This window comes from Paroedura picta, chromosome 5, assembly GCF_049243985.1.
Source record: "Paroedura picta isolate Pp20150507F chromosome 5, Ppicta_v3.0, whole genome shotgun sequence".
Lineage (NCBI taxonomy): Eukaryota > Metazoa > Chordata > Lepidosauria > Squamata > Gekkonidae > Paroedura > Paroedura picta.
In genome coordinates, this window is record NC_135373.1 from 109,955,366 (window position 1) to 109,981,661 (window position 26,296).

The 26,296-nt window shown below is 44.2% G+C and overlaps 1 protein-coding gene across 7 annotated transcripts in view; it reads left to right on the plus strand.

Annotated features, from left to right (window-relative positions):
* Nucleotides 1-26,296, plus strand: part of DGKI (diacylglycerol kinase iota) — a 267,208-nt gene that overhangs the window by 209,470 nt on the left and 31,442 nt on the right. For 6 of the 7 annotated variants that reach the window (XM_077339877.1, XM_077339872.1, XM_077339875.1 and 3 more), the window contains 3 exons: nucleotides 2,346-2,473; nucleotides 3,850-3,975; nucleotides 19,019-19,044. In XM_077339877.1, the coding sequence (XP_077195992.1) occupies nucleotides 2,346-2,473; nucleotides 3,850-3,975; nucleotides 19,019-19,044 (280 nt within the window). Of the gene's footprint in view, nucleotides 1-2,345; nucleotides 2,474-3,849; nucleotides 4,030-19,018; nucleotides 19,045-26,296 lie in introns of all 7 variants that reach the window. The other variant, XR_013231404.1, reaches the window with a different exon arrangement.

Below are 26,296 nucleotides of genomic sequence, written 5' to 3' on the forward strand. Positions count from 1 at the left end.
TAGGAACAGCTGCATTAAAAATAGAAAGTATATCTCCTCTTCCTGTTTACAACCCTTCTAAAGTCCTAATCCTCTGTATATGAGATAATATAACTCTGGGAATTTATGACAGTTATAGACTTGCACAACACATTCACAAAGCTTAATCATACTGACAATGTGAGAAAACTAGGATGGAAACCATGTTTAGTGGATGCTCCCTAAAAATTTTTGCAAACATGCAAGTCATTTTTCTTGGGCTTGTATTTGGAATGCCAGTCTATGTCTATGAGGCGGCAGCAACTCACCAACTAAATTTATGTTTACGCTTATTGCCTATTAGGACACTTTGTATGGCCATATATGCCACTGGTTTCCACAAGAAAGGCACCCTCCCCAACCCATTCTGCAAAATGATTGACTTATGGTGAGTTGCCATATGGCAACAGCGTGACTCTGTGCACAATGGGAAATGTTTTGAAATCTAATTGCAGCCCATTGCTTGGTCTCATGTGTCTCATTGTGTTGTGCAGAACTCACACAGTTCAATCCTCTGCTTATTTTCTTGGAAGCGAATACCATTGAAGCCGGAGGAATTTACCACCAATGACATAGTGATAGACATGCAGCCTTAGTCGATAGGCTTGTTCAGAAGCACGTGGCATCTCATCTTGTTTTACAGATGGGAAACTGAGGGCCATTTCGCACGGCTTCAAAGTAGCAGAATGGTTGCTATTTGGAAACGCTACTAATTTGCCATAACCCACGACGTCGTAGACAATCTGCAACAATCCTGAAACCAATCAGCAAAAAGCGCTTCGTTGTGGCGCTTTCAGGGGAATCCAGAAAAGTGGATTCACCCTCCGGATAGCGATACACTCCTGCAACCAATCTGCAACAGTAGCGCTAAAGACCTGTGCGTTACCATTGTTGCTGGTTCTTCAAAGTCCCTCCCCCTGGCTCTCTCCTCCAAACTTCCGGCGAAGCGATCGCCATTTTTTTTCTCCGAGCGAGCGGGGATAAACGTACCGGCGAGCCTCTTTCTGTTTAGAGGCTTCCCTGGCTTCAGTCCTTCACCTTTAGTCACTAAGCACAAACCACTGAAAAGCCCGTTTGATGAAATAAAGTCCCTTTATTTTTTACAAATAAATTCAGCCGAAAATCGGGCCCGTGAGAGGGGGGGGGGATTTTTTTTTTATCACTCGAGGCAGCGTGCAAACGATCATACAATCAAACGACAGCTCACATTAGGTGCTGGATGGGTCTCTCCGTAGCAACGAATCTACCTAGATTCGTTGCTATGGGTCGTTTTTTTTTTAAAAAAACCTTTCTTAAAGGGAAAGGGGCTGTTTGGGAGCATGCTAACGGCTGCCCATTGGCTGCTTGACGGCCAGGGGCGGGACGAGCTTGGCAATAGCGCTTCCTTTCTAGCGATTTCTGCCGAGACCGGAAGCCTGTGGGAAACGCTAAAAAACGCAACTGATTCCACTACAAAGGCAGGTATGCATAACGACGAATTCCACTATTTTAAATGGCGATTTTTCATTCCGCAAACAATTTGCAACAAAGATCCCTGTGCGAAAAGGCCCTGAGTCTAGAAGATTCTTAACTTGCTCAATATTGCTCAGCCTTAGCTGAAATTTGAGGTCTCTCTTATCCATTTGTAACATATTGGCTGGATCCAGTGATCAGCTGAAAATGCTGAGCTCCTGCTGCCACCGGATGGCCATTCAAGTCCACCTGCCATTATGTACATACAAGATTCATTTTCTGCATCATTTGCTAACTCTGAAAAAAAATCCCTCTTTTCTGCCCAAAGCTGAGTGGTGAACACATGAAGTTGATTTATACTGAATCAGATCTTTTGTCTATCAAGAACTGCTCTGACTGGCAGTGGCTCTCTAGGGCAGGGGTAGTCAAACTGCGGCCCTCCAGATGTCCGTGGACTACAATTCCCAGGAGCCTGGGAATTGTAGTCCACGGACATCTGGAGGGCCGCAGTTTGACTACCCCTGCTCCAGGGTCTCAGCTACAGGCCTTTTACATTGCCTACTATGTGATCCCTTTTCAAGCTAGAGCTGCTAAGGACTGGACCTAGGTTTTCTGCAAACAAAGCAGATGCTCTACCACTGAGCCATGGCCTCTGTCTCCAACCAGAGTAATGCTTGGGTGGTCTTCATGACTTGTTCTTGGTCAGAGCTGACCAGATGGCAGCCAGTTGGTATGTGTAGGGTTTTTTCATTGTTTTCCTGGCAACCACCATTACCATGATAAAAGCTTGCATTGCCTTCAAATTTGAGTTCACTCCCTCAAAGGGAAAAAAAAACCTATTGCATGCTGGCTCACTTGATTGCTGTTTCTTGCAGGAACATTTACATTTTGTGACAGAAATTTCGCAGGACGAGATTTTTATCCTGGACCCAGAGCTGGTAGCAACGCAGTCTGCAGGAACGCCTCCCGGAATGCCTGATCTGGTAGTAGAGCAGGCCTCTGGGTAAGTATCATTACTCCCCTTTCATAATGTCTGGCATCTTACCCTCAATTTCCCCTCCTGGCATGCACTGAGATCTTCACCAGATGGTAGCTTTCTGGATTTGCAGTTGTGAAGAGGGTATGAAAAAGTGTTGACGTAGCTTTAACACCCCACTCTCAGTCCTCCCTTTGTGTTCAGCTGTCTTTCTGGCCTCAGTCTGGGATGGTTGCCATTTCAGTCATGTTGCTGAGCAGTTCACATGGTGATTAAAACATTTCTATGTTGCCTTTTCAGAGGGATGTCAATCCTCAGGTGGGATCTGGGGATCCCCTGGACTTACAGGTCATCTTCAGACTAAAGAGATCAGTTCCCCTGGAGAAAACGCCTGCTTTGAAGGCCATTATGCGCCACTTAGGTCCCTCCTCACTCCAAATCCTGTCCATTCCTGGCTCTATCTCCAAAGTCTCAAGGTGTTTCCCAACCCAGAACTGGCAACCCTACCAAGACACTAAACATCAAAACATTTCAAACATTAACAAGCACTTATATGTACACACAAGCGCATCTGTTGGTAGAAGAGAGTCTTCACCTGTTGGTAGATGAGAGTGATAGGAGATGGGCAAGTTCTCCAGAGGAGGGAATATCAAAGTTTTGGCAACATGACTGAGAAAGCCCTTTCTTGGGTTTACCCCTGTGTAGCTTCGGATACCTGTGAAAGCTCTTTGTCATTTGGAGCCAACATACCTGAAGAACTACCTACTCCTTTATTATCCCTCCTGACTCTTATGGTCATTTTTGGAGGCCCTGTTCCAAATGTCCCTACCTTCTGAAATCAGGATGGCTGCATCCTGGCAGAGGGCCTTCTCAGTCATAGCAACAAAAGCCTGGAACACTTTCCTCGGGCAGATTCTTCTGTTCCTTTCTTTGCCACCTTGTTTCACTTTGCATTCCCTCCGAGATTCCTCCTTCCTGACCAATATCTTAGGTGCTGTTTTTATGTCTTTCAATTAATTTTAGCTTTGGTTTTAATTGTTTTAATTACGTCTGATGGGGTTTTGTGTGTGTGTGTGTGTGTGTGTGTGTGTGTGTGTAGTGGGTTGATTTAAAATAATTAAAAAATGTGATTTCTATTTGTATTTTAATTTGTTGGCCTTCATGGCTGCCCTGGTAAGAGCAGAAAGGTGGGATATAAATTTAGTAAACAAATAAAAACCATTGTGGATACATGGAACAGAAAGGTACAAATTATTTATTTATTTATTTGTAATTTAATGTATAGATTGCCTCTCCTCAATGGCACACTCAGGGTGGTTTACAAGTATAGACACATAAACCATAAAGCTCTACAAGATGCTGATCAAGACATTACCGTGTTTTTGTTTTGGATTCCCCTCCAGAATATCAGATCGGTGGAACCCTGGTATCCGAAAGCGCATGCTGAGTGATAGTGGTCTAGGGAAGATGTCCCCGCACTACGAGGTACCTGAAAAACAAAAGGAGGCCAGCCAGACGCACATGCTGCAGTAAGAGCCCTCTGCATTTATCTGCTTGGTGCTGCATTGCTACCATCACCAAAGGCAATTTATCTGCTTTTTTACAATGCATTTTGATACTATCTTTTGTTGACCTGTCCTCTTGGCTCTTTTCATTGCTGCGCTTCAAACCTTTATGCCGCGTAAAGGTCTCACCTTTGAATGCCTTTCATGATGCTGTTGGGACTAAAGAATCTTTTAAGAACAAAATATTGATTCATTTAGTGGTTTTTAAAGTTTATCTAAAATATTTATTAGCTGCCTTTTTTTTTCCTTATGGAGCTCAAGGTGGCCTTCAGTGTAAATAAAATATATCAAGGGGGTTCTTAAAATATATTAAAATCACAGTTTAGGACTAGTTTAATCAGATGCGGTCCTAAATAAAAACATCTTGAGCTGAGGGGGTCAGGCACACCTCCCTGAGTAAGTTGTTTCCCAATCATGGGGCTGCCACTGAAAAGGCCGTCTCTCGTGTGCCTAAGAGATGAGGAGAGTGACAAGGAAGATCTCGGGTCTGGAGATCAAACCCTATGAGGAGTGGCTGAGGAACTCGGGAATGTTCAGCAAGGAGAAGAGGAAGTTGAGAGGGGACATGATTTCTTTCTTTGGGTATTTAAAGGTTGTCACTTAGAGGAGGGCAGGGAAAAGTTCCTGTTGGCAGCAGAAGATAGGACCCGCAGTAGTGACTTTAGATGACATGGAGAATGGTACTGCCTAGATATCAAGAAAAAATGTTCACAGTCTGAGTAGTTTAACAGAGGAATTGGCTACCTAAGGAGGTGATGTGCTCACTCTCACTGGTGGCCTTTAAGCAGTGGCTGGACCAATGCTTATCATGGATGTTTTAGACTAATTCCCCATTGGGTAGGGGATTGGACTAGATGGCCTGAATGGCCCCTTCCAACTCTAATTCTATGACTTGTGGGACAGTCAGGACTCTCCCTGTGATCTTAATTCTTAGGCGAGAACACATAGGAGAATGATAGTCCTTCAAATGCCTCTTCAGATATATGTAATCTGTTGAATTAATGCAAATGTTGCAGTGGAATGAGTTTCTCAAAGGAATGCAGTATAGTGTACAGTGATAAAGAGTTAAAAGGAAAAACCTTTTTTCCCCAATTAATCACACAGAAAGAAAAAGAAAACTTTTAAAATATTTTTACTGCAGAAGAAATATAGACACGGGGGAGTTCCCAAATCTGCACAGAGAACAATTATTATTATTATTATTATTATTATTATTATTATTATTATTATTATTATTATTATTATTATTATTATTGTTAATTTTTTAGACTGCCCTTCTCCATATAGGTCTCAGGGCGGTTTACAACATAAACAGTTAAAATAGTTAACTATCAATAGGATAACAGTGTTAAATACCCTTTTGTTGTAGGCTGTGTTGCTAATGTTGGTGCTCTCCTATACTTGTTGATGTCAACTGATGATATTGGGAGAATTGGTCAGGGAACCCCTATGGCCCTGCCTGTTCCAGGTTTCCAGTTCAAAGTGCTGGCAAGTTTCAGGCATTACACTGAGGGGTTAGCTTACAGCCAGCACTGTGGGGCAGTATAACACACCTTCCCATTTTAGAGCCAGTGTAAGCACAGGACCGGCTTTGCGGGATCTCCTGATTTCTACGAGCAACCCTCAGTGGTGCAGAGAGAAGGGACGAAGACTAGGGGGACCTTGACACTAATGCTGACTTGGCCATAAGAGCTCCTTGAGTGACCTTGGGCCAGTCACTCTTTTCTAGCTTTACTTGATCTTGATGTTGGGGGGAGAATATGGAAGTGTATGTGTGTATGTGTGTGTGTGTGTGGGGGGGGAACTATGTGAAGCTGCCTAGAGTTCCTTAGCACAGGGGTAGTCAACCTGTGGTCCTCCACAGGTTTGCTGGCAGGGGCTCATGGGAACTGAAGTCCATGAACATCAGGAGGACCACAGGTTGACTACCCCTGCCTTAGCAGATACATAGATAGAAATTTGTGCCCGACTGCTGGGCTGTTGCCAGGACATTCAATATAGACCCATCATTCATTAGCTGCTGTGATGTTGATGAACCCATGTTTCATCGGATGGCTAATGGAAAGGGGGACTTGCTTGCAGGCACTCTGACAAGAAGAGTGTTGAGTGTTTGTGAAGGTGGGGTGTGTGGACAGCCCTCCTTCAGACAAATCCCCTTCCAGGCACCCTAGATGCAGATCCCCATGGGGTCTTCAAGGCCTCGGTAATGGAAAAGGGGGAATACTTATTTTCCCATGTCTCTTTGGTCTCTCTCTTGCAACCTGCGGAGAGAGCTGGCACCGTTCTCCCCAGGCAACAGTCTGGCCCTCAGGAGGGGTGATGTACTAAGATGCACATGTCTAGTTGGTCCCTCCAACCTCTCACAAGAAGAGAGATCCTCAGCAGGGGCGAAGCTATCCCTGGGTCACTTCTTCCGTCTGCCTAGCTCATGTCTCCACCTGTATCTCCCTGCTGTCATTCTGGCACCTTCCCAGAGGCACAGTAAACGTGAATGGAGGCTGTTAGCTGGAGTCATGGCGAGTCCCTGTGCAGTGAACTCCTCATGGCCGACATTCTCAGCATGGCGCTCAGCTTGTGAGAACTGGCCTGAGGAGCAAGTTCCCTTCTTCGTCCAGATGACTTAAGAGCAGAGTACAGCTGATGTGCACATTTCCCATTAATAAAGCCAGAAAATCCTTTCTGGAAGTTATGCTTAATGGCATTGCCTTGGCTTGAAATGGACTTTTACAGCTTTGTCCCTTTTTGTTCTGCTGTAAAAAGCACAATAAAATCCTAGCCGAAGCACAGTTCTGTTGCACAAACAAGGCCCAAGCAAATATGGTTTCCCCTGAACTGGGGTTCTACTCCCTGTCCTGTATTTTTTAGGGACAGGGTTGCAAAAGTGGCTAAATAAAATCAGATCCTTTGGGTAAGGAACATTTCTGATCTTTTCTATATGCGATGACAAGGCAGGATGCTATTTAAGGTTGGATTTCTCCTTTCCTTCCTGCTGGGTGAATAATTTTTTATCATCCTAATAGGTGGAAGTGGGCTTGTCATTTCTCCTTCCTCCTCTGGAAAACAGAGGCTCCTAATTATGCTTCTGTAGCATCTCTGCACCTAACACATAGTTGAGAAAATTTGCCCTGCTGACAAATAGCTCTGGCAGGTAGTGACACACAAAAGGCACCCACATGCCAAGAGATTACAAATTGGCATTTCTCAAACAGGCGAGTTAACTAGCCTCCCCTCCCTCCCTCCCTCCCTCCCTCCCTCCCCTCTTTCCTGACATGAGATCCAAACAACCCAGCCTCAAAACCTCTATCTGGGATTCCTTCTGAGGAGCAGAATCCATTCTTGATTGGCTTTGAGCACCACTTGCCTTAGCAGAGGAATGTTTTCCTCCAAATTAGACTTTAAATGCTCCCCATTTATTGCCAGCAAATAATAAATAATTTGAAAGTGGAATACCTTCTACAGTAATTCCAACAGGGTTAGAGATAAAGCCAGTGTTGACAGGGATAGATATAATGGTATGCTTTTTTGTGTGTGTGCGCACACCATGGGATCTGTTTTCCTCTCCTTCTCCCTAACCAAGGGAATGGTGTAATTTAGACTTTATTCCCTCCAAATCAGTCTTTCCCCCTTCTCTTTCCCTTTGGCTTCTCTCATTATTTCACCTGAGCTGACAAAGTTGTTCTGCGTGGAAGGAAATCATGAACTAGTAAGACAGTGATTGTTATGAGCTGTAGGATGGTTTTCCAGTGCAAGGGTTGAAATCTAGATTCAAGGCAGATGAAATATAGATAGGAACGTGCTTCTGCTAGTGAGTTGCCTGAATTTCTTTCTTTGTAGAGAAACAGATGAGAGCTGGGGTGAATCTTAGAGGCTAACAAGAGTTTCAGGGTATAAACTTTCAAGAATCAAAGCTTGCTTGTGGACATGAGTGTATATATATATATATATATATATATATATATATATATATATATATATATATATATATATATATATATATATATATATATATATATATATAGACACACACACACACACAATGATATTGAGACTCAGTTTCTTTTCCTCCTCTTCCCCATTGGTTTTTATACCCTGCTTTTCTCTACCTTAAAGGGTCTCAAAGGGCCTTACAGTACCTTCCTTTACTTTCTCTGCCACACTCACCTGGGGAGGTAGGTGGAACTGAGAGAGTTCTGAGAGAACTATGATTGGCCCAAGGTCACCCAGCAGGCTTTATGAAAAGAAGGAGTGGGGATATCAAACCCAGTTCTCCAAATCAGAGTCTGCCAATCTTTACAACTGCACCATACTGGTTCTCATAAAGGAATGGCAGGACAGGGAATCAATGGATTATCTCTTTTCAGGGGATCTACCCCAAAATTGATGCATCTCTGCATCTCTGGAAAGAACATTCTATGCAGACACACACCTTTCCAACACATCAGAAAAGCCTTGGCCAAATGTCAAAAGAGATATACTGTGTGGCAGAAGTTGCTAATTACAATAAACATCAAATAACGAACTTGTCACAGTTTCTTCCTTCAGTGAAAATACTTAATATCAGAATTTGCTGGAAGAAAAAAACAACTGAAAAAATTTCGGTACCTTCTTCGATTAATGAATAATTCCACGAATTCCACGAATTCCACGAATTAGCAAGTTATACAAAAGGGGAAATGTTTCATGAATATATAAAGAGAAGCAAAAAATCTCTATTCAATTTAAGCAATCTATTACCAAAAAAAACCCCAGTGATGGATAACATCTACCAAATTATACAATAGATGAAAGCTATTATCTACTAGGCTATTATTGCAACTGGTGCAAATATATGAAGTAGCTTCGCTGATTCTTGCTGACCTCTGCATTACCCACACTATGAACCATGAACGCATGCTGTTGCCTTATGCTGAGTCAGACCAAGGAAGGAGAGCTGGTTTTTAAACCCTGCTTTTCTTTTTTTTTCCTATTATCATGTTCCCTTCCTCTCCCCACCACAGATACCTTGTAAGGCAGGTGAAGCTGAGCGGGTCTCCATACTGGCTCTCAGTGCTTGGCCAATCACCTCAACCATATAGGTTGCAACAGTGTAAGAGCTATTAACGAACCTGAATGTCTAAGCAAAACAGTCAGTGACTATTTTGCCTCTGCCCAGTCTTCTGATCAGTAAAGAAAACAGGCATAGCTACTAATTTTAGGTGGCTTCTGCCTCATATACCCTTGAAATAGTGCCTTGATGGAGGAAGTTAATCTTTTCTTGCCACCTGTCTGCCTTTAGGTTTTTGATGTCTCAGGGCCTGGTTTCACAATGAGAAATTGTGGCTTTCCTCTTTTTTTGCTGTCATTTTTGATGTATTGGGTTGTTTTCTTCTTCCTGGGCTCTTTTAAAATAAATATCCAAATGGAATCATTCAGTATTTCTGATTCTTACAGTGAGGCCTTTTCAGTACATTTTTAAAAACGCAGTACTGTTGAACTGAGACATCCGCTGAAAGGCTGTTCTGCTAAGGACGTAAGAAGAACCAGTCTGGGTCAGACCATAGGCCCATCTAATCCAGCATTCTGTTCACATGGTGACCAACCAGCTACCTCTAGGAAGCCCACCAACAGAAAGAATGCTGTTGTATGTCCTTCATTGTCAGTCGGCCCTGCTTGCTACCAGCTGCCAGCGTCTCTCAGGGCTGTGGCCCAATGGGCCTTTCTGGTACGTTCAAGAACTCATTTGGTAATGTCCCCCCCAACTCAGGCTTTTCTGCCCATTTGCACAACAGATGGTGAAGTGGTCCCCAACTTATCTTGGAGGTCTCATCTATGACTGCTAGGTCTCTGCTACCTCTATGGCTGTCCTGGTTGTTCAGCGCTGCTCACTAGAGTTCAGGGGAAATGGGGGGAGGGAATAGGCATCACTCCAGTGCAATGATGTCGCTTCCTGGATGGCATCATTGTGACGCTCTAGGATTTCCCACCCCCCAATTCTATGATAAAGTCGTCCTCGACCATTGTTCTGACACAAGGATATCACTTCCAGCTTTGTAGCCAAAGTGGTGTTGGAACTCTGCTTATTTGCATGTTCCTACCCCATCATCCCCTTGCTAGTGTTCTGAGCTAGTAACCCTAATTTCATTCCTGCCCCCAACACATATAAGATTCCTTTCACTTCTACTAACAAAATGGGCGTATTTGCCTGTTAACTGATAACCTGGACCGTCTCTTCAAATTAATCCTAAATAAACCCTTCTGCTCAGAATCATGCAGAAAGAAACCCTGGAAATCATACTTTAACAAGTTATCCAAACCCAGGTGGGCATCTTTCCTTTGTATATTGGTAGCATGAATTAAGTTAGGCATCTATGTGAGCAGAAGAAAACAATAGCCTTTGTTATCATGGATTCCAAAAAGAAAAAAAAAACATACAGTAGAGCAACAACTACTAATAACATCTGAGCAAAGTAAAATAAATGGAGTGCTACATACATACTCTTACCCTATATCTAAAACGTACCCTCTGTGATGGTAAGTTAAGAGGTAGGTAGAATAATCTTCAATCATCCAAGTTTCTTGTTCAGGCTTTCTCTATATCTTGACCTTTGTTTGCCATCCAGTTGGCTTCTTCCTCCTTGAATTCTGATTCGCCTTTCTCCCACCCCGCCCAATCTTTAAAGCTTCTCTTCTCATCGCACCTGAGGTCTTCTCTTACAAAAAGAGAAATTTGCTATATAGAATCAGTAGTTGCATTTGTTGTTTATGCAGCCCAGCCTTCACAGGGTGAACATTTTCCCCATGAGAAAAAAAAAACATAAGCCTGAAATCTGAATTGGTACAGTTCAGGAAACTGTTACATTTAGATTTGGATTTATGAATAAATTGGGTTGAAATTTAATTGAATTTATGATATTTCCAAAATATATTGAAGCTCCCGATAATGTAAATATATTTTCATTCCTCTTGAAACAGAGCACAAATTACTGTGTTATCTGCTAATATCTACTTAATTCGGTCCCGTTTCAAGCCTTGCATCTTTTTCGTCCTCTTCTTTTGCTAGGTTTCATAGGAAGTCCTCTAGATGGCGCTAGAACTTCACTTGCTCCTTTTAACTTCTCTACCTTGGATCAAAATTTGGGTAGAAAACTCGAAACCTAAGACGAGAGCATGGAGAAAAAACAATTTAAAAATACTGAACCTGTATGAGTTATATCCCAAGAAGCAGATTTATTTTTATTAAATGGCAGTTAACACATATAATAATTGATACAGTTATCGAACTGGAAGCTCCGTGGCCGTTGAGGGGGTTAGTGTTTGATGGCTTCAGGCAGCTCTCTTTAACTGAAGTGGACAAGTTACTGGGGTCAGTGAGGATGACCACATGCTCCTTAGATCCCTGTCCATCTTGGTTGCTTAAATCGGGCAACCCCTGAGGGAGATCATCAACCTCTTCTTGACATCTGGAGAGTTCCCCAAGGGGCTTAAGGAAGCTGTGGTTTGCCCCCTGCTGAAAAAAACATCTCTGGACATGCAGGACCCCTCCAGCGATCGCCCTGTCTCGCATCTTGCGTTTCTAGGGAAGGTAGTAGAGTGGGTCGCAGTGGACCACCTCCTAGTTTTCTTGGAGGAAACTTTGGCTCTTGACCCATACCAGTCTGGTTTCCTTCCTGGCCATGGGGTGGAGAGGGGGAGGTATGTTCATGGTCCCTGCCTTGATATTGAAAAGCAGACCAGCTTTGTGGCCAGGAATGTCTTCTATCAGCTGCATCTGATTTGCCTGCTCTCTCATTACTAAGACTCAGCCAATATGTCTGCAGGGATCCATGCTTCACCATATGGATAGATTACAGCAACATGCTCTACATGGGGCTGCTCTTCAAGTCAACCCAGAAACTACAACTGGTCCAGAATGTGGCAGCCCATTTGTTGTCAGGAGCTAGATGCTGGGGACATACATTGCCCATTTTGAAACAGCTACATTGGTTGCTAGTTTGTTTCTGAGTGCTTCATCGCTTTGGACCCACATAGTTGAAGGACAATCTCCTTTTGAATGTCCCTGTATACCAACTGTGACCATCTATTGGCTATACCAGGGGTAGTCAACCTGTGGTCCTCCAGATGTCCATGGACTAAAATTCCCACGAGCCCACAAACTTCTGGAGGACCACAGGTTGACTACCCCTGGGCTATACCATCACTCAGGGTGTCCCATCTGGCACTGACCGGAGCCCAGGCCTTTTCCATCATGGCCTTGGCTTTGTGGAATGAACTCTTGGAAGACACAAGGGGCCCTTCCTTGGAGATCTTTTGGAGGGACTACAAGGTCTACTGTTTGCCAGGGCTTTTGAAAGTGTTTGTTACAGAACGAAAAAAGGACGGTTCGAAATGAGTATAATAACAGAAGAAAGAACCTACCCTAGGCTATAATAAACAATTTCACAATAAAAAGGTAAAGGTATCCCCTGTGCAAGCACCGAGTCATGTCTGACCCTTGGGGTGACGCCCTCTAGCGTTTTCATGGCAGACTCAATACGGGGTGGTTTGCCAGTGCCTTCCCCAATTTCACAATAAATGTAACTAAAAGTGTCTTATCTCTTATTTTAATAGAACAACCAAAACGGCCTCCAGATTAAAACCGTTTTCAAGTGAGTTTTCATCAGTGGTTGTTTTTCAACTTAATGTTTTTGCTAGTGAAGTCCTCCAATAGGATCAATCCTTCTTGGCAGAATTTAAATAATGTATATATGGCCTTATTGTGAAATTGTTTATTATAGCCTAGGGTAGGTTCTGTCTAGTGTTTGTTACAAAGACAAGTCCTGGAGCCTACCATTTGTATGCAGTCCAAACTAGGATGGTGAAGAGGCATAAGTATGCCTCTTCATACCTTTTTTCTGGTTGCTGCATCTTAAATGCCCTGAGTTCACCATTAAAATGGTGGTGTCCTCTGGACTGACTTGTAGATGTGGTGCTGTATCATTTGGGCACTAAGATGCAGTTGCACAGTCACTCCTCTCCCCACCCCAATCCAAATGCCGCCCTGAGCAGAGCTGCAAACTGCACAGAGCCAGTTTGGTGTAGTGGTTAGGAGTGCGGACTTCTAATCTGGCATGCCAGGTTCGATTCTGCGCTCCCCCACATGCAACCAGCTGGGTGACCTTGGGCTCGCCACGGCACTGATAAAACTGTTCTGACCGGGCAGTGATATCAGGGCTCTCTCAGCCTCCCTCACAGGGTGTCTGTTGTGGGGAGAGGAATGGGAAGGTGTCTGTAAGCCGCTTTGAGCCTCCTTTGGGTAGGGAAAAGCGGCATATAAGAACCAACTCTTCTTCTTCTTCTTCTTCTTCTTCTTCTTCTTCTTCTTCTTCTTCTTCTTCTTCTTCTTCTTCTTCTTCTTCTTCTTCTTCTTCTAATGCCATTGAGGTCAGCGGCCGTAGAAGGCTGGCCCTCTGCTTGGGATGGCACTGTGAGTCTTTTCTCTTTTCCTTGACTGATTCCCTCGCAGAAATCCTCCCAAAGCAAATTAGCGAGCCGGCAGAACGGCATAACAAAGAAGACGAGAGCAATATTACTCAGTGGATGTACAATCATTCAAAACAGGCTCACTTTAAAGCGGTCTGAATAGCAGAGGGTTTCAGTTACATGGTTATTGGTAAAAATAGCTGCTTTACATCAGCTTGACATTTCTCTGGAGGCTTTTGTCTTTATGAATAATGTACCCAGTTGCTGGAATTTCTGGAATTAGAATGTGCCTGGAGGAGGCTGGCTGAATTTCCATGAGGCTTCATATCTCATCCACCAAGTTCCGCATTGCAAATCCCTCCTGTGCAAATACATTCCTGCCCTGCCGTCTCTCTCAGCCTTCCAGCCTCCAGCAGGCTAAGAAGATGTTCTCGAAAACATCTGGAAGTGTCGGGCTGGAAAAGATTTTGCTCTAAGATTAAAACTCCTTTGGTCAGGAACGGCCTTTCGTGGAGGGCCTTTTGGAAAACAGAGCTTTTGGTTCTAACCTACTCGCCGCGGGTTTTGTCAGGCACTCACTCAAGGTCTGAGGCTGGAGTCTAGCCCAGTGAACTATGGTGGGTTGTTTCAAATGAGTGTGTCGGTCTGAAGTAGCACAATAAAATCAGGGTCCAGTGGCACCTTTAAGACCAACAAAGATTTATTCAAGGCGTGAGCTTTCGAGTGCAAGCACCCTTATTCAGATCATAGTCTGATGAAGAAGATCATAGTCTGACAAAAGGGTGCTTGCACTTGAAAGCTCACGTCTTGAATAAATCTTTGTTGGTCTTAAAGGTGCCACTGGACTCTGATTTTATGATGGGTTGTGCACACTTGGATCTGAGAGCTCTCTGTGAAGAGAGGAAGGACAATGGACATCTTTAACTAGTCAGCCAGAAGAAGAAGAAGAAGAAGAGTTGGTTCTTATATGCCGCTTTTCCCTACATAGGGCTTGGAAGGACCCCAACAATCATCTCGTCCAACTCCCTACACAACACAGGAAATTCACAGCTCACACACAAACACACACACGTCCCCGACGACCCCAACCTATGACCAGAGCATGAAACCTCTGCATTGGCCAGGCCCCTAGTGCAGGTACCAAAAGTGTGACTTCCTATTTTTCTCTTTCATTCTCTGTTTGCTACAAATCAAGTTCCAAACGGCTGCTAGACCTCCAGTCAGAGAACACTGAACAGGACATTAAACAGATAGAGTCAAGAGGCTTAAACATTGGCATCCTATTTGCAAGTTGAGAACAGAGACCTGAACATTTGTGAACGTTTCGATACTTCGGCAATCTCTTTTTGGACAACCAGCGAGTGGTTTCACTGTTCCTTACTAACCATGCAGCACAGCACAATTGACTAACCATGCAGGACTGCACCGCTGGGGAGGGATCATTTTATACACTGTTTTATGGGGTTTTATTCTGGGGCCTTTTACTATGTCACCTGCCACAAGCCAGCTCGCCTGGGAGCGTCGGGCTTTAAATTTGACAATAAATATTTGCCAGCGGTAGACAGAAACCTGATGTTTTGGTGATTATTTGAGAAGTTAAATAATCTGTTTGGGGTTGTCCAGTGGGTGGTTTTGCTGTCCCTCGCTGAACGTGCTTGCACAGCACAATTTTGTTTTTGTGCAAGCATGTTCTCATGCAGCCTGATTTTTCTACCCCCCCCCCCCCCCCAGCTACTTAACTTCCACTCAGGAGTCAGTTGTTTAAATAGGCAATTTGATTTATATGGCTTGTGAATGATCTATCATCAATAAATGCTGGGTTTCAATACAATCTTCTCCTTCAGCGTTTGGCTAAGCGGTCCTTAATGGCCGCTGATCCGTTTGAATCAGCAAAGTCTTTGTACATGTCCAGTTTGGGGGAATCCCGAGGCAAAGCAGTTTGGCAGGGCTGTTTGGCGTGAACCGAACAGATCTAGTGATTGCCTTTTTTTCTTTTTAGCAAGGCAAATCTGGCCCATCAAACATGTTCATGGCAACATGGGTAGAATCTCTAGAGTAGGCTCTGACAGGGGCACCTTGTGCTAACAAGAGTGGTTAGTGATTAAGAGCAGTGGCTTCTAATCTGGCAAGCTGGCTTTGATTCTCCAGGCCCAAGGCCAGCTGCATGGCTTTGGGCCAGTCACAGTCCTGTTAGAGCTGTTCTCACAGAGCAGTCTCTCTCAGAACTCTCAGTCTCACCTACCCCATAGGGTGTCTGTTGTGGGGAGAGGAAGGGAAGGCGATTGTAAGCCACTTTGAGAGTCCTTTGGGCAGTGAAATATAGGGTTTAAAAAACAACTATGTAACCCTTAGGTCTGTAATTGGTTTGAGCCAGAAAGAGAGTGGAGCCTCTGGTTAGAGAGACTGCTGAGGGTGGAGAGAGGTGAAGGAGAAGGTGAGGCTGCCTTGCTTGGCAGAACTCCGTTTTATTTATGGGCTCTTAACACCTTGATTGGGAAAGGCACTGGCAAACCACCCCGTATTGAGTCTGCCATGAAAACGCTAGAGGGTGTCACCCCAAGGGTCAGACATGACTCGGTGCTTGCACAGGGGATACCTTGACCTTTAACACCTTGATGATGGTGGGTACAAATTGCCAATGGAGACAAGGAGAGGAGGGGAGGCTTGTGGTTTGGATTGTGAGTTCTTTACAGCAGTGATCCCCAACCCCCAGTCCAGAGACCATGAATCAGTCAGTACTGGGCTGCGGCTACCACTCGTCCTCCTCCCTGGGCCAGCTGTTAGCCATGAAAGGGAAAATTTCATAGTTAGATGTTAAAGAACATTGTTTTATTACATTTTGAAGTTATGTGTTATGTTATAAGATAACATGTTAAGTCAAGAGCAAATTTGTTTTCTTCTAGTAGAGCACTGCAAGATTTCATTTCCAAGTCCTGCCCCACAGAACCCATAAGCAGAGGTGACATGCCGACTTTATGATTTTTTTAGTGTTACTTACCATGGAGTTCCCCCACTTGTCCTGATCTTTTCAGATGCTAAGTTGATTCTCTCTACCTGTCCTGCTGTGATAGTAATGCTATAGAGAACATTGTTTTGTTGCATTTTGAAGTTCTGTGTTTTGTTATAAGATACCATGTTAAGTCAAGGGTAGATTTGTTTTCTTCTACTAGAGCACTGCAAGATTTCATTTCCAAGTCCTGCCCCACAGAACCTGTCTCTCTACCTGTCTTGCTGTGATAGTAATGCTATAGAGATGCTGGTATGATAATAGAGATATCTTCAAAGTAATAAAGACATCTTAAAAGATGCCAAGGGAATGCTGACACATGACTGCCAAGCTTAATACATCCATTTTTGAGTTTTAGTAGTTGCAAGTTGCCAACGTACAGCTACAATGGATGCAACATGGCATGAAGCCCAGAGATACCTTGTTCTCACAAGCAAGCCGGGTTAATAACTCATAACATGCCGCCTCTTTCCTCTGGTCCTCTCATGCAGCAAAGCAGCAGAAAGTGTCGAGGGAAGGCCTGACAAAGTCTCTTCCAAACAATGGCTTATGATTGATAGAGGGAACTATTAACTGATGGAGTACCTCAGCATGCTTCTCTGTTTCTGAGTTTTTGCCTTTACTGTGTGACTCTGTCTTACTTCAGCGATTCTATAAGTTCTCTTGTGTTATATATATATGCTGCTGCATTGAAAGAGGGGGTGCCAATAGATGAGGCAAAGCGATGGTTTTAGAACTGCCAAATCTCAGACTGGGAGCCATGCTTGTCTCTCAAACACTCCTATGTGTGTTATCTTCATGAGATGCCTAATGAACCTGATAGAGCTCGTTTCCACCTGTAATGGTAACTTAGATGTCCTGAAAGGAAAGATTAGACAAATTCAAGGAAACAGCCAACAGTCACAAGCATCTGTGTGATGGATGGGCTAAAGCAGGGGTAGTCAAACTGCGGCATTTGCTGGCAGGGGCTCATGGGAATTGTAGTCCATGGATATCTGGAGGGCCTGCAGTTTGACTACCAGTGGGCTAAAGCATGTTGGGCTTGGCTGAAAGAAAGCTGGTGGAGAAAAAAAAGATTTGGGACTGCATTAGCACTTGCTTGTAAATGCATCTTTGGCCCACTAGAGCAAAGCAGTTCTTTCATTTTCTAACTTATTAGAGTTCCATGTAAGATAGAGATTGACTTTTGGGGGGATTGAGTTGAGATCGAGAGAATTTGGGTGGTGGAAGAGGTCTGGGTGGCCGCTGCATGATCCTAGGTGGCCTCCAGAGTTGAGGAGACAGAGGCAGCAGTCCAAATTCTGGGGTAGCAGGATTCAGCGTGAGGTAGCACATGAAAGAGATAGGAACCCAGAGGGGCTGGGCAAGGCAATGCAAAGGGATGGAGAAGTGGTACCAGCATATCTTTCAATGGTGCTTATTAGAATCCTAGAATCATAGAGTTGGAAGGGACCGCCAGGGTCATCTAGTCCTACCCTTTGCACAATGCAGGAAACTCACAACTACCTGCTCACCCACAAGGACCCCAATTCCATGTCCAGATGATGCCCCCCCCAAAAAAAACCAAAATCCCTGGTCAGTCTGATCTGGAGAAAATTCACCTTCTGACCCCTAGCATTTCCCTGGGCATGCGAAGAAGGGCCAGAAGAGCCAAGCTCAGACACAATCCCTTCTTCCATTGCATACAACAAAGTTGCCATGAAATCCTCCTATTTTAAAAGCAATAATGTTGACAATAATGTTGTGGTGGCTAAAGAGTGGAGAACTGGGTTTGATTCCACACCACTATTCTACGTGGAGCCAAGTCAGTGAGAAGGTTAGGAGGCAATAACCTTAGTGCAAGAGGTCAGCTGCAGCATTGGAAACAAGTGAGATGCACCCAGCTATTTTCCTTCAGGAAGAACTGCTATCTTGATGGCCAAGATTTCTAGGGTTGCCAGCTCTGCTTGAGAAATATCTGAAATTCAGGAGGTGGAACCTGAAGAGGGGCGTAATTTCAGTGGGGTATAATGCCAGGGAGTAGGGAGTATCAGCAGTGCAACTGTTCTTCCCAAATAGTTGCCCGCTATCCCCAGTTTTGGAGGAAAGAGTTGAGCCATCATAAGGCTAACCTGTATGAAAAGGAAGTGAGCTGAGAAACTAACTCTTATTTCTCCCATCTTGGTCATTATCATAGTACTGTTCTGGCACCTGCTGTGAGGCCATTTCAGCGATAACCTTCACAACTCCAGCTTTTTTCCATTGTCTGATACTTAAATTATTGCATAGAAACCCCTTGGGATATAGGTTGGTCTGAAGATTCGTAACTTCCCTCCAGTGTTCTAGAACCCCAATGGTTGTTTCAGAAGATTCGATCTGACACAATGGTCTTAAGAGATCACGATGATGCTCGAATGGAAGCTGGCCCCCAGTTACGGCCTGTAATATAATTGGAGGGAATGTTCAGCTTCATTTGAATTCTCCTGTACTTAATGTTCTGGCAGGAATCCCTGCTGCTTCAATGAACAGTGTTGTCTTTTCATCTTATAAAAGGATTGATTGACCTTTGTCATTTATTCCCAGGTCTCCAGTTTCTTCAGAAGATGAAGGTAAGAATCCATATTTATTGCTTTTGGCCATGAAAGAAAAGTGGAAGCTCAGGGCCACTTGGAAAATGAAGTTTGAAAGAGTTTTCTTTTTGAATGTGGGAAAGAATCAGCTCCTGATGCGGTCATGGGTTATTCTTGTGTGACTTCAAGTGGACATTTGTCCTATTCAGCTCAGCCAAGCCTATAGCATAGGTCTTTTACATCTGCATCCAGTAAGAGAGCTAGATGTTTATTTCATGTGGCACTTCAGCTAGATAAGATGCTTGACAATGTACAATAGGAAAATGCAGGCGTTATCTGTAAACAGAATAAACAAGGAACAGTTGAGGGAGCCTGGTCTGTTTAGCCTGGAGAGAAGGTGACTAAGAGGTGATGTGATAAGGTAAAGGTAAAGGTATCCCCTGTGCAAGCACCGAGTCATGTCTGACCCTTGGGGTGACGCCCTCTAGCGTTTTCATGGCAGACTCAATACGGGGTGGTTTGCCAGTGCCTTCCCCAGTCATTACCGTTTACCCCCCAGCAGCAAGCTGGGTACTCATTTTACCGACCTCGGAAGGATGGAAGGCTGAGTCAACCTTGAGCCGGCTGCTGGGATTGAACTCCTAGCCTTATGGGCAAAGCTTCCAGACGGCTGCCTTACCACTCTGCGCCACAAGAGGTGATGTGATAACCATCTTCAAATGCTTAAAGGGCTGTCATAGAGCAGATGGAGCAGAGTTGTTTTCTGTTGGCCCAGAGAGTTGGGGCAGAACCAATGGGGTGAAATTAATTCAAAATAATTTTGGCTAAACATCCGGAAGAAGTTCTTGACAGAGTGGTTCCTCAGTGGAGGTGGTGGGTTCTCCTTCTTTGGAAGTTTTTTTAAGCAGAGGCTAGATAGTCACCTGACAGCAAGGCTGATTTTATGAACTTAGGCAGATTGTGAGTGGGTGGGCAGGAAGGGATGTGCCAGTGTTTGTCTCTTGTGGCCCTTCCTTGCATACCCAGGGAATTGCTAATTGTTGCTGTGGGAAGGTAGGTGAATTTCCTTCAAGCCAGACTGGAGTCTGGAGATTTTTGGTGGAGGCATCACTTGGGCATGAAATTGGGTTGTGAGTTCCTGCATTGTGCAGGGGGTAGGACTAGATGACCCTGGAGGTCCCTTCCAACTCTATGATTCTAAGGAAAAAGATCCCTTGCATCCAGTTGAGTTTTGATCTGCAACATAGATGGGATATTATTGGTGGTCCAAATTATCTGGAGCCTTGCTTAGTGGAAGACGTTCTCGATAATAATATTTATAAAATGTATGGCTTTTAAAAACGTTTTAAGTGTTCTAGCTTTGTTTTAAATAACTTCTGTAGTCTATTAGTCATTCCCAGAAAGTCACAGAAAAATTATGAGCCACCAGGGCAAATTGGTCTTTATAGCCACTGGGACTTTTCCTGGTAGGCTGATGAACTCTCATCCATAATGGGGGAAAGCCTGCAAGAGATAGTGGCACCTGACCTACATGGCCCCAAGGAGATGAAACCTAGTCTACCAAAGGCCCAAGGAATACTACAACTGGGCTGCTCAAGGTCAATTTGTCCCAGAAGACTTGGCACCCAGCCTACACAAGGTCTGTACATCCTGAGGGAGTTGATAACCAGCAGACCTGAGGTCTACATGGACAGGGTGAGTCAATGCTCAACATGCCCAAGGCATACACAGCCCAGGAAGAAGGGTAGCAGGCATGCCTGAGGCTCATACAGTCTGGGGGATGCAGCATCAAGCACACCTGAAGACTGCCCACGGCTTGGAAAGAGTTTGCTTGCTAGGTGGCCTGGTTGCCATTCCCTCCCTCTTTGGAAGTGGTGGGGCCAGGGTGGACTGGGAGGCAGAGCCCTTTTCTAAGGTCCTTGTCTTCCCCCCTCCCAGTCTACTTCTGGTATCCACAAGTCATAGAACAAAGGTAGTGGAGGAGAAGGTTACAAAAACAGTGGCCTGGCTAAGCCTGTAAGTTAGAAATTTCACGGGGAGCATAAATAAGTAAAATGAAGGCGGATATTGGCACAGGTTGGCTATTCCAAATCCTGAGGCAGGCTCATGCCCAAGATTGCTTTATGAATCCATGGCAGCGGCCAGATATGACTCAACGATAGTTTGACACACGCAATGAACAGAAAAAAAATAAAATTGCAATAAGCCAGTTCTTATAGACTATCTGTCTGCCTGTCTGTCTGTCTATGTCTTCAAAATGGCTCTTTCAGCGTTATGAAATCATCCAAAGGAGTGTATTGAAATTTTAATTGCTGCCATAAATAGTGTGTCTCCGTAAATAAATTACCACTCGTAGTGAGATTTATTCTGAGTTCTGGGGCATAATGTTTGCGCGGTAAATTATAGTGGTTTTGAGTCGAGCAAGAGTTGAATCAGGAGCTTCTTAGTTCACAGGCTTAAGTCTCATGACTCCACCAGCAACAAGCTTTAATTTGGGAAGGGGTGTGTGTGTGTGAGCTAAATGGTATGTAGTGCTGGGAAGCTCCTGGCAGCCTCGTTGTTTGGGTGGCTTTTATGGGGAGGAGAATGCAGGGGTTTAAACCTCCGATCTTTGTTCCCTGGGCACCACAAACCCCCTTAAAGGTTTGTGGAGGCTTGGGGCTATGCTGCAGTTCATCACAAACAAAGGCTGATGCCCATCCCTATCCAAGGCTCTGTATCATGAAGACAAATGGAAAGTGCTGTTGTATAGCCAGTGAAGTGCTCATTTCAGTGGGACTTGCTGTGAAGGAGTGCCTGGTCGGCTCAGCCCCAGTGACTGCAAAAGCAAAATTCACCATCAGTCCTTTGAAATGTCATCTCACAAGGTCAAGAAAGCCTGTGATGTTCCCTCCTGTCCCACCATGGCTGAGTGATATGCTTATTTCATTTCATCGTTGCTAAAACCTGACACTGCACCCTCCGGCTCCCAAACTTCAGAGGAAACATTATGTTTTAATAGGGTGTCCTGGGCACTGGTATGATGATCCTTGTCAGTGGTCAGTGACTTATTAGATGAGCTTACCCTTGCATTATCTTATTACTCCATCATTTATCTATTAATTGAGTGTCAGGCAGCTTATGAACAACTTCCTTATGGATCTGCCTGACTTTCATCTCCAATATCTTCCTCTCCCTTCTCCCCTTCCTGTCTGCTCTTGCTGTTTTCTTCCTTTACCCAAACCCTTCTCGGGTTCCATTTACCACCTGTGCCTCTGTGACCAGGGACTAGTTCGATGGTTTGATCAATATCCCTAAACCACTCCAGGACTTATAAAAGCATTTATGTGCCTACTTTGAAATGGAGACTCAAAGCCACAAGCACTCTGCTCCTATCAAGCCAAGGACATTAAAAGCATCTGCTTAATGACAGCGAAATGGTTGAGCAACGAATGACTGCATAGGAGCATGATGATTGTATGCAAAAGCAAACCCAGAGTTTTCTGCATTCTTGTGCCTTTGTGCACAACAGGGTCCTCAAACTCAGTGTTTTGAGAACTGTCTAGTCTGGCATTTTGTTTCCCTTCTTTGACTGTAGCCGGGTTTTTACTTGCCCTGTCCCCCAGCCATAGAACAACTTTTCAGAGAACGTGCTCCCAGATCCCATCTCTGCTGGCCTCCTGTGGCAACGGGCCTTTTGTTGTTGCAGGGGGTTGGACTAGATGACCCATGAGGCCCCTTCCAACTCTATGATTCTATGATTCTATGAGTCTATGTTGTACCTTCGCGCTGCAATCCTGTGCAGGGTTTCTCCAGCCTGCGCTCTTCTGCTGATCAGCAATCAATGGGCTAGACTAGAATAACTCTGAATAAGGACTGCCTAGTGAGTGAAAGAGCCTGTTCGGTAATAGCCGGCCCTGTATAGTTATGAATTCTAGAAAAGTTCTTTAATACATTTTAAGTATGTTGATGGAAGCGGCCTTCCACTCTAGGAAAGGCATGCTATACATGTTTTAATAATATATTTATTTACTTAAAATGAATTTAAATAATAATTAAAAAATCCAATAACGGCTTATCAGATAACTGTTGAAAGCAGATCAAGCCAGTTTGGTGTAGTGGTTAGGAGTGCGGACTTCTAATCTGGCATGCCGGGTTTGATTCTGCACTCCCCCACATGCAGCCAGCTGGGTGACCTTGGGCTCGCCACGGCACTGATAAAACTGTTCTGACCGAGCAGTGATATCAGCGCTCTCTCAGCCTCACCCACCTCACAGGGTGTCTGTTGTGGGGAGAGGAATGGGAAGGCAACTGTTAGCCACTTTGAGCCTCCTTTGGATAGAGAAAAGCGACATATAAGAACCAACTCATCCTCCTCCTTCTTTTTCTTCTTCTTCTATGTGTAATCTTAGAAGGCCATTGTTCACACTCTGCATGATAGAATTATGAAGGGAGATTATATGCATTGAAATGAAGGCATTAGGGAAGGGATGTGCGTATCTCTTCCTCTCCATCTTCAAACTTTCCTGTTCAGTCATCCCCTTGCCCAGTTTCTTTGTGCCCCAGCAACAAAAAGAGACTCCATTTGTCCTGTAGTGTGGACTTGATTCCCCTGTGGTTATATTTCATGGACAAATAATACGTCTGAAGTTCACAGAGGCCTGCTTAGGGCTAGTTTTGAAAGAAGAACAAATATAAGGTGCCCAATGCAGATTGATTTTAAAATCTTCCCAAGGCTGACTCTGAGATGCTCCTCTTTTGATGCTTTCTCTGTCAGAATTGTATGCCTTGAAGCATGCCTTGTCTGCCCCTTTTCACTTCTAAGAGGTAGTGAATAAGAAAATCTTAAAGATTGATTTCCCCCCTTCTTTTCAATGAATTGTAGCCTTTAGAAAATTACTTACCTTTCCATGGTAGCTGCTATACATTCCTATAATGAGGTTTTGGAAAATAAATGTACAGTATCAGGCCGCCTTATTGACTAAACACTCTTTAATTTGAGGATGGTCCTACTGTTTAAGAAACTAGCCTTGCTACAAATGCAGTGCTTGCTGAACCAGCTCTCCTTCTTGAATCTAATCAACAGTGCATAAATTAAACAATCTTGATCAGTGATCCATTCAAAGAGCCCTTCTCTTCTAAGGACTGAAAAATTCCCATTATCTGAAGGTAAAATTTGCTGCTAAAAGTTTGATCCATGCCCGAGCGAATTTCATCACAACAAAGGTGTTGACATCTTTGCCGAGGGGTTACTGGATGACCCAATTGCCCTTGACCCGTTTCAATCCGGTTACAGGTCTGGATTTGGAATCAAGCCGGCTTTACTTGCATCGATGGATGATCTTAATTTAAAGTTGGACAGGATCAGTCACTCATGTTGATATTGTTGGACTTTTCAGCCACCTTTGACACAGCTGGCTCTTGGCTGGAATTGGGATTTGTCGTTACTTGGAACAGCCTTCTGATGTTTTAGCTTTTGGATCTGGTCATCTATAAAGCGTTTCCATTGGAGGAGCAGGATCAAATGAAGACTGCCGAAGGATGTTCTCTGGCACTTTGGGGGATATTGTTATCAATATACATAAGATAGGCTGCCTAAGGGGTGAGCTCCCCCTCACTGGCAGTCTTCAAGCAAAGGTTGGATACACACTTTTCTTTGATGCTTTAGGATGCTTTAGGATGCTTTGGGCTGATCCTGTGTTGAGCAGGGGGTTGGACTAGATGGCCTGTATGGCCCCTTCCAACTCTGTGATTCTATGGTTCTATGATATCCAGTTCTATATTTCATTCTATCAACCTCCAGATTAGTCATTCTTGGTTATAAATTGGAATTTTGAGACTGTGGTCATGTGGGTAAGATTGAGCAATGGACAAGTTGAATATGAATCCAGCCTAGACAACAGGGGTAATGCTAGTTTGGGAAGGGTGATATTATTAGAGGCATTGAGTCTACTTTCCCTGGATGGAAAAGACTTGGCTTTCACACAACAGGTTAGAGAGCCATCTTCATGTAGTGGTTAGGAGTGCGGACTTCTAATCTGGAGAGCCAGGTTTGATTCCCCGCTCCTCCCCCACATGCAACCAGCTGCGTAACCTTGGGCTCATCACAGCACTGAGAAAGCTGTTCTGACCGAGCAGGGCTCTTTCAGCCTGACCTGCCTCAGAGGAAAGGAAACAGAAGGGGATTGTTGTGGGGAGGAAGGGGATTGTTGTGGGGAGAGGAAAGGGAAGAGGATTGTAAGCCGCTTTGAGGCTCCTTCGGGTAGAGAAAAAGCAGCATATAAGAACCAACTCTTCTTCTTAAAAGCTTGTGGGTGTTTATGGACCTCACCTTGCAGTTTGAAAAGCAAATTGGCAAAGTAGCCAGAAGTGCCTTCTATCAATTGTGCCTGGTTCGCTAACTCATTTCATAGACTCAGCTGATCTGGTCACACTATTCCATGCTTTTGTAAGCCTGCAGTTGGACTACTGTAACATGTTCTACGTTGGGCTGGCCTTGAAAGCAACACAGAAACTACAAGGGGTCCAGAATACAACCAGACAATTTGTTGCCTGGAAGGGTCTATCTCACCCATGTTAAATTCCACATTAGCTTCCTATTCCCAAGTTCAGCTCAAGGTGCTGGGTATGACCTGGAAAGGCCTTGGTAGCTACCATAAGTTCCCATGCACCAACTTCAGTTGTCAGGTAGCTGTTTGCTGGCTTTTCCCCTGTTCAGAGTGACCTGACTGGTATTGACTAGACACTAGACTTCAGACCTTTCCTGTCCTTGCTCTCATACTATGGAGTGGACCCCCTGAAGAGGGGAGGAGAACCCCCTTGTTGGAGATCTTTAGATGGCATTGCAAGATTTGCTTGTTTGCCCGAACTGTTGAGGATGTATGAATGGCAGGCATCTTCTTGGGGGGGGGGGAATTATTTGGTTTTAATCTTCAGTGTTTTTAATGATCATTTGTAAGCCTCCTAGAACTGAGAGGAAAAGCAGGGTATGAAGATTTTAATAAATAAACACTCTGCCAAGGCACCGCCCACAATATTTGGAGTATCTGCTTGCTTTTCTTCTTCTGCACTAGAGACTCGCTGTTGCCATGAGTTTAAGAGTTGTCATCATTCAGTTTGGCCTTCACTGTGCTTGGTGACCTTTCAGAACTGTGTTATTTGACAGAAATAAAATACAGTCGGTGTTTCTTATGAATGTGATTTGTACTTCAGTCCCACATATTGTGTATATATCACGCAACTTAACTACTCCAAATTCTCGCCTTAGATAAATACTAAATTCCATCTGTCGTTAACAAATTACATGCTGGAC